Source organism: Chelon labrosus, assembly GCF_963514085.1.
Source record: "Chelon labrosus genome assembly, chromosome: 20".
Taxonomy (NCBI): Eukaryota; Metazoa; Chordata; class Actinopteri; order Mugiliformes; family Mugilidae; genus Chelon; species Chelon labrosus.
The window spans coordinates 15699237-15708169 of record NC_140353.1 but is presented as its reverse complement, the minus strand read 5'-3'; the positions used below and the strand labels follow the sequence as shown (position 1 = coordinate 15708169).

The following is an 8933-nucleotide window of genomic DNA, read 5'->3' as shown; positions in this document are numbered from 1 at the left end:
GTCTGACACCAGTCAGCTGTGGCCAGATGTATCCAGAGAGGGGAACATATACAGCCTGTTCCAACTGAATCATCGCTGTTATGTAACTCTGGCCTTAGGATGGGGAGGGTGTGCAACACAGAGAGGGAGAGAAACTGAGCTCAGAACACTGACCTAGATCAGCAAATGGTGGAGATAAGTACCAGAGGGGAGGGCAGGAGAGAGCAGACTGGAAGGTCGGGGGGGGGGCTAACAGAGAAATGGGTGGGGGGCAGCAGAGGGAAAGACATGGATGACAGAAGGGAAAACACAGAAAGACAGCAGGAAGTAAAAGGATGGGGTTTCTCGTGTGTAGCTATATTCATGTGTTTTTTCGCGGGCTCAGATGTACAGTAGCCGGCTGACTGTGTCACACTCAGCCTGGAATGTGGGTCAGTAGGCAGACAGATCGGGGACTGCACCACTTTTTGTTTTTTCTTTTTGAGTGTGTGTGTATGCATGCTGTGCGCCCTTACAAACAGATGTGTGTATATGCGTCTTTTCCCGCTTGTGTTTTCCACAACTTCCTTGACCGTCAGCCACTTGAAAAATAGAAGAAGGGGAAGGGTGTGTGTTGAGTGTTGAGTAAGAAAGGGATGACAGTGAGTCCACTTCTCCTCTCCCCAGCTGACTGTGATTCCCTCCGAGCATGCAACTGCTCAGAAACTCCCACAGAACCTGAACCAAGCGCACTAATGGGAGGTTATTCAATTCCACTTCAGCTCAGTCTCACACGGGAGATCATAGGTTGTCCTAAGATAAGCCTGCTTCTCTCCCACCCATATTATATGGCCCACATTCCTCCACATGTAGGTCAGAGATAAGCGGACGGTCCAACCATAGTCTTAGAATCACAAACCAGTGCGTGAGTAGTGAGTATTTATGGTTCGGTTCCTCCTCTGTGCCACTGTGAAAACACACAATGTATACACACTGTACAGACCAGGCCACTGGGAACACAACTAGTTCACATGGTCGACACATTGCTCAATGCGTCCCTGTGTTGTTGTTTTTCACTTTTAAAGTGCAGAGGTAGGAGATTCATCGCAGTGACAGCTAGGGGATGTTACCCGTTGCGAAAGCTGATCCTCTCACTTTCCAGGAACGCAGACGCACTTGTCTGTGTTGCTCAATTGAAGGTTTGTTAAGGTGAGTGACATTATCAAACTGCAGATTCATGTTCGTTCTCTGGTTTATCAGCGAGAAAAGCCGGAGCGGCGAGTATGACTGGTAATGTTTTTTTTTTTTCCTGGAGACTTGCCAGATTTTACAGGTGGACTCATTACTGCTGCATTGTGCGGCAAAAGCATCTCATGCACTAACACAAAGAATAGTCCGATTCTTTGGTCATGTGAATGAAATCAGGGCAAAATGTATTGCTCCCACAAAGCTCCACATACAGTAGTGAATTAGGAAGTTGTAATTTCTGAAGTTGTGTTATGCTGCTCTCTTATCTCACCCAGTAACATAGAGGTAGATCTGATAAATTGCTCTGTTAAACACAGTTGAAATCAATCATGCAATTACTCAGTAATGATCCTTGCAAGCATTTAATCAAAGGATTTCCCACGCAGCAATCCATACTAATTCTGCATGCTCTGTTGCAGCTACCAAAAGCTGTCAGGTCTAATGCTAACATTCAGGTGCTCTTCAGATTCTGTTGCACGTCCCCTGGCATCATGTCAAGGAGTGGTTTTGCCTCAGGAAGAGAAGGAAAGTTCAGTCAGATTGCTTTTTACACAGGACGAGCACGTGAGCATGGTCAGAGGATATAGTCTGTAAATCAGAGAGTGGCTCTCCACCCAGCCAGATCATCAATTCTCCACAGTCTCGCCCTGATCGTACACATCACACACTTCTGTCTGACCACCAGTAAAGCTCACACATGCTGTTTTATACCCTGGGAATGTGCAGAGTACAACACGGCTATGCACAGTTCCCTGCTTGCATCCGCCAGATACTGTATTTAGTTTATGGGACAGCAAGAGGTTCCAGCTGTGGACCACAAGATTCAGTCTTAGCAGAAAATAAGTGGAGCCCCCTGATGCGAGAGAATTTAACATATGCTTCAAAGGGAGACAGCCACGGTATAAACGCGTATGCGACAGTGATCACACTTCAGGAGCTACTCTGTGTGGGCGCCGCATGAGCTTGAGAGCAGAAAATCTGGTCTGGCAAGTTAACCGTCGGAACGGAACAGAGCATCCCACAGGACAAACAGATCCTCTTACCTCATTGTTTCCTTCAGGAAAAAAAAAACAAAAACCCTGTTTTTCAAACGTACGAGCGCCATAACCACTCAGTTTTATTGTCCACATTTGCACACATGCAGCTGGTGTCGAGGGATGTGTTATACGTTTTCTCTGTAATTTAAATACAGTTGAGCAATGAATTGTTACACCTTACACCTAGACAGTTCTACTACATGTCATCTTTAAACATATACAGTGTGTTTAAAATAAACTTGTTCATTTGAGTGAATGTAATGAAATCAAAACATATAATCTTTCCTCAAAGATCAGCTCAGGTCATGATGTGCTTTTCATCCGCATCCACGCTCTCAATACTTTGCATGTTGCTGCTGAAGCTGAATATGAATTTAAATACACCAGCAACTTTCAGTTCTTGGAGAAGGTCTTTGAACACTGACTACATCATTTATTATATATTTCCTACTCATTTGCTGAAATACTTCACATGAATATTGTAGTCATTAAGTAACAGGAAACATAACAGTCAGGTTGCTCCTATCTGGTCCAAGACCTGCTATCAGATTTTTGCTTTCACTTCCTGATGCAATATACAAGCAGTTGCAGCTGATGGCAATCTCTGGAGTTGTCTCAGTACTCTCTGGTCTTCATGAAGTTTACTTAGGTTTGAATTACCTGATGGATTGGCTTGTTTTTTGCCACGAAATTACAAGAGCTACACTGAGTTCTTCTATCAGAGATATTACAGAGATTTGCTGAGGAAGAAGAAAAGTCACAGTTGTTGCAAAGTTTGGGTTGAAATCATCCATTGTGCAAAGACGAGGTTATTTAACAACTGAGGCTCCTATAAACAAAGGTTTACTGAGTAAAGGAATGAGAAAAGCGCAACCTCGGGGCTGAAAATGGGGCCCAGAGAGTGAACACAGGCAGGTGAAACACCAACCAGCCTTAACAAAGGCCTGCAAGGTGCGAGACGGTTGGAGTTCAGGGTGTGCCTGGCTCGTCTGTCAGGCTGTACTTGAACATGCTGCTTTGAGTTTAATAAACAAATGAGTGGAGCTCAAACTTGCTTGCAGAGACTCGTTGGTGAGGTCAGCATCGCAAAGAAACTCACCTGGACATTATGCATTCAGGTCAGTTTATACACATAACCACTTCAGCCAAGACGTCTAATGGATACATGTTGTTTTTAATTGATTTGATCCAATGAGGGTCTGATGGAGTCAAGGCGTGGCCTTTTTTCAGCGCGATACAATTCTGGGATTTTAATCCAGTGTGAAGACCTCCACTTTTTTATTTCTATTAAATTTAAACCTTCTGTTATAAAGAAAACTTTACTAAAAATGACAACTACTTTTCACTAAGAAAGACCACACCTTAACGGATGCAAGGTTGTTGCAGGACCCGAGGGAGATAGATGAAGGGATGATGGTCTTCGGACACAGAAGAACCCATACAGGGAGCAAGATCTGTGGTGGGGGTACAACTCGGAGGCTTCTCCTTGCCCCTCACTGTCATCCTCGCAAAGGATGCGAAGCGATGGATGGAAGGGTTAGAAACACCTTTACAGAAGACAGGGTCTTTTCCCTGAACTTAATATGTATTAACTATATTTAGAAAAATAAGTAAGCCATGTAAATCAGACTAAATAGTGGAAAGATTTTCAATTGTTCCTTTTTTCAGGCCACTGCACACAGCCACTTACTGGATACGAGGCAGTGCAACTCTCCGACTGCATACCTGTACAAATATCTGCGCAGGATCGGAGCAGCAGTTCACACAACCCCTGTCTCCAAACCCGGGGGACTGTTCTAAAGATACCGACTGTATTTGTGTGCAAGTGTGACCTAATTCAGAGCACATCAGGTGCCCAGCATGCAGCAGCCACTGCAGAGGGGAGGATCCACAACGGTATCACACAGACTCTCCTCAAGGACGAGCCTCAAGGACAAGCTCAGTCTAACCTTCTGTAGGCCAGCAGAAATGCACAGCTATAGGAGAGATACTAACACAGAGGCTACTTTGCAGTGTCACTTAGCTTGGTAGAATAGGCGTTAGATTTTAGAATTTAGGCAGATAGTACAGGTATGATCAATCTGCGTTGTTACTTGAGGGTTTCACTTTGGTGTGAGTTTAGGTTGACTTACGTTGCCATGGAAACTAATAGAAGCTGAGACGAGCACAAACTTAATTTCATGGCAAGGTCATTCAGTTCATAGATGAATAGAGAAGCTTGTGGCTTGGCATTGTACTATATGTTGTCGTTTAATATTCAAACAAAACAAGAGACTTCAGGTTTGTATGCAAAGATGGTATAAAAATTTAATGATGCTGTTGATGTTTGCATGCTTTTAAACTCAAAAACAGGAGAAGCGTTGAAATCACAAAGTGACACGTGGATATAAAGTACAGCAGTGCTTTTTCAATTTTTTAGCCCATTTTTTTCCTATTTTCTTAACAAAATAGATGCTTCTTTCTGCCTGGTGGTACATCACACAGAGGAGGTTGTGTCTCCTTCACCGGGAGCAATAAGCTATTATTTACAGAACAATATGTACATCCCATAATCAGTCATACAAAACCAAACAAACAAGGAGCAGGCTCATTCACTCTTATGTGCACAAGAAAGGTGTCACACATCAGTCGATGTGCAACGATGAAATGAAGACATCACCACCAAATTCCAGACACATTCCGAAGGCTACAAGTGTCTACTGTCACACATCGCAGCATACCAGGAAATATCCTGGCCCTAGCAGTAAAAGCCTCTTCCTTAAACTCTCTGTTCATAACTAACTGTGCAAAGAAAAACAAAACACGGCACACAGGTCTATCTGCTCTTCCCCATAACAGGTTCACAGGCAAACACAGTCAATTCACAGAAAGCCCACAGCCATATGAATGCAATCTGAGCAAAATTCACTGCTATTTACATGAAGCTCTATGAAAAGCATAACCTTTCAAAAGTGACGGATAACTTGAGAGTTAAGTCCTTGAGTGAATGAGTTTGTTTCAGAGTTAGAGTCTCAAGGGCGCTTGAGTTCAGATATTCTGCGGAGAAGCTGCTGATGTCTGGATCTGAGGCGTTTCTTCTCCTGGAGCTGTCGTTTCTCCCTGGTGTGCAGCTCCACGAGGTACTCTGTTGCCTGGGTCAGGATGGCCACCTTCGGAGTCTTGGCTGACTCCAGGCCGGGGATCTGATCCCGCAGGGCGAGGAAACGAGATCTGAGATCATTCCTCCTCTTTCTCTCAAGGAAATTGTGGTTCCGCCGGCGGTCAGTGTCCTCTGCGTCTGAGTTCTGGGGAGTATCCGAGGGGGATGTAGGCTGGGAGGCACGGGACAAATAACCAGGCTGCTGACAGGATGCTGTGCAGGTACGCTTGCTCTGGGGCTCTTCATCATATTTATCCTCCTCATCATCATCATCATCATCATCGTCGTCGTCGTCGTCGTCATCATCGTCGTCGTCGTCCTCGTCATCCTCCTCAGGCCCGAGCTCGCTGTCTGGGGAGCGGGCGGCATAGTTGTGCTGCTGCCGGTGGACAGATGCGTGGAAGCGTTTGGGGCAGGGGTCTGCACGAACCGTGATGGTGACCGGTTTTCTGACATTCACCAGTCGCACCCGGTTCTGTTTGCTCTCCACGGTGACTACATCGATTTCCTCTTCATCTGTCATCACACAAGAAAATAACCCATCAGTACACATAGAAGAAGGTTCATAGGTAACACAGTGCAATGCTTCCCTCCAGAAAACACTCAGGCTGGATCAAACTTTAACTAACCCAACTACAAGGAAGTGCATTCCTTAACCAAGCAAGCAAATCACCACTCCTCGGACTGAGGAGGGCAAAGCAGGAGATAAGGTGTTAACAGCAGTGCTTATTCATGCCAAGGTTTGGAGGAATTGAGGCTTTTGTCACCGAGCACTGAGCATTCATCAACAATTTAAATGAGGGGATGTGCTGGCAGGGGGCAATGCCTAGTTTGGGAAATGTGAAAGAGTCACTCTCACGGTCTGTCATTGCCTGTAGTAGCAATAAATCATCAGGATTGGGTCACCCCGCCCCTCCACTGCGCTCCGATTGTGATGCAGAGGCAGCGGAAGATAAAGAAACTGAGCGGGACTCAAGTAAAAGTGATAGGGGCGCGGTTTTTAAAAGATTGCCCGGCTATTCAGGGCGAGCATGTGGCGCATTGTCGGAGCAAGAGTAAAAATCCAGCCTCTAGGTGTCTGACTGCGCTGCACTCGATAACCCCTCTGCAACACAGACCACAGTTATGCAACACCAGCACGGCTTTCCAAATTACGCATTGTTAGTGGGCAATATAATCCCGAGGCAGGGCAGGGTGGGGCAATTTAGAGCATGACTGCTTCCTTACCAGAGGAATCAGAGCGAGACTCGGAGCCAGACGACGCCGGCTTCCTGCAGCTGTTTGCAGGGAAGGTGAGGACGGCAGCCGGGTCGACGCAGTCTGTCGCGGCGGAGGCGAACAGCGCGGCGGGCGAGACGCACTGCGCTTTGCTCGGTCTCACAGAAATCTGGGCCACCGGGGGCACCACGGTCTGCGCCGCAGCCGACACTCGCCCGTTGACCTTCTCCAGCTGCTTACTGGCAGAGAAACTACTCCACATGCAGTCCTGGATGATGTGCGCGCTGAGGTTGCCTAATAACTCCTCCGTGTCTGGGATGAAGGGACCCTCGCACTCCTCGTCCTGACCCAGCACCTTGGACAGCCAGCTGAGCTTGTCTCCAGCCGAGAGGTGCAGCTCGCCGCTCAGAGTCCGAGTGGGAGACATGGGAGGGGTGGGCAGCAGCTCGAACTTTTTCCATATGTCCTCGCTCGGTGCGGTTGACTTGTAAAAATCCTCCTCGGTGTCGAAATCGTCGAAGAAATAGTGCTGGTAACAGCCGAACTCCATGTTAACTCCAGCCAATAAAATCCCCTTGAGTTTATTCCCAGAAATGACCAAATGACTCCAACGGCCTCTGGAGAATGTCCTGCACAAGCGGAGAGCAAATATCAGAATGATTAACAATGATCTTTTTAAAGTAGTCCCCATCAGATGCATGGTCACATATCAAGTATCTTAATGGGATACTGTAAGGACACCATATTCCCCAAACAGCCTGCGTTCTACAAATGGGACCTCATTATTTATTGATTGCATCTTGCGGATGCACTCTTTGCAGAGATGGACCCAAGCTGTTCATCCACATAAGGTTATTACGTAATCTAGCCATGTATATGTGCGGAAAAACTAGTGTTCAGATGGAAAGGGGAGAGCAGAAGGTAACTGCGTAAAAGTGCCAGGCTGTGTAGACTATTTCCTGAAAATGTAGGCTGCGCTTTGTTCCACGGAGCAAATGTGAACCGACAAAGTGGGTTAAACCTTCACGGAGAGGAGCGCATTTCCTCAGCCGAAACTTTCCCAGGCAGACACTAGAATAAAACTACTCACCGGCTTTTTGAGAAATCCCCAAAGCAAGGCTGAAAATCCCACCGCAGCCAAAAGAGCCAACAGTCCACGAGGATTTCCAACGAAATGGGTTTTTTTTTTAACACTCCGAGTTGCAACTGGATGCAAAAACGTGTCGATACTTTTGTGAGTTTACTTTCTTATATATAAAAAGACACGCGAAAAAGAAGCACGGGGGGCTCAGACAACAGACTCTAGATCCGCCCCACGGTGTGTAATAGAAAGCCACACAGTGCGTTTTTCGCGCCAGTGAGATATCCTGTTATAAGGCGATAAAAGTGCAGGGAGGAGCCTCGGAAATATCTGCAGCGGTAGATCCGGGTAAGCCCCTTCATTTGCATCGGAGGCGGGGAGAGGCGAGCTGCCCCGCCCCGACCACTTCCCCAGATATGGGCAATATAACTAACTGACGCTCGTTTTATTAGAAGTATTAACGTTTCCAGTGGCTGCAAGTTGAAAAGTAAACAAGTAAAGAAAGAAAATCTAGAACACGTATCCCTGTCACAAAAGAGTAACAGCAGGCAACTGACTGAATACTGTCACTGTATATTTCACTGCGTTTATGAGAGGGAGGACTTAGATTTTATTGATCCACAGGGGAAACTGCTTGGTCACAGTAGATCAATTGCACATATAAAACAATCTTGAGAACCACAAGTAAAATGTAAAATAGATGAAGATAGTTAAAATTTTAAAAATTAAAAACGATTAAATGTTTAAAAAGATAGAAATATAATAAAACATTTAAGTAAAACTCTTGTAATATATATATATATATATACACTTCGGAATTTATACTTCTTTATTTGAATTTAAACTTCTTTTTTATGTCTACTCTTGATAAATTATAATTTTGCGCCCATAAATAAAATAAAAATAAAGTACGGAACAGATGCATGCCAAACCACCATCCAATAAACCAGTTAAATGAGTTTTACCTTGGCCTGCATGGCATTAATATATTTCCACTTAAAAGTAGTTACAATTCAGTTTCAGATTCAGGAAACTGTAGTTGGCCCCCGGGGGACAGTTTAAGGCACATGTGAGCAGCATGACGTGCAGAAACAAGACACGTTTAAAGAAACAAACAAAAATAGAGCAATACACAGTATATACAAAAATGATACCATAAATGTTTGAAACTTGATTGCACACTGTGGAGAGAAGAACGATTACTCTGGTAATATTAAAATGTATTTGATTTCGCTAATCAGGTTATTGCAAA

General features: G+C 45.2%; 1 protein-coding gene across 1 annotated transcript; it reads right to left on the bottom strand.

Annotated features, from left to right (window-relative positions):
• Nucleotides 1–4524: 4524 nt before the first annotated feature.
• Nucleotides 4525–7932, bottom strand: LOC311505726 (protein L-Myc-1b-like). Its single transcript, XM_084569453.1, has 3 exons — nt 7691–7932; nt 6610–7229; nt 4525–5898 (listed from the first exon to the last, which is right to left on the bottom strand). The coding sequence occupies exons 2-3, from the start codon at nt 7148–7150 to the stop codon at nt 5255–5257; spliced, it is 1185 nt and encodes a 394-aa protein (XP_084425579.1). The 5' UTR covers nt 7151–7229; nt 7691–7932; the 3' UTR covers nt 4525–5254.
• Nucleotides 7933–8933: the final 1001 nt, after the last annotated feature.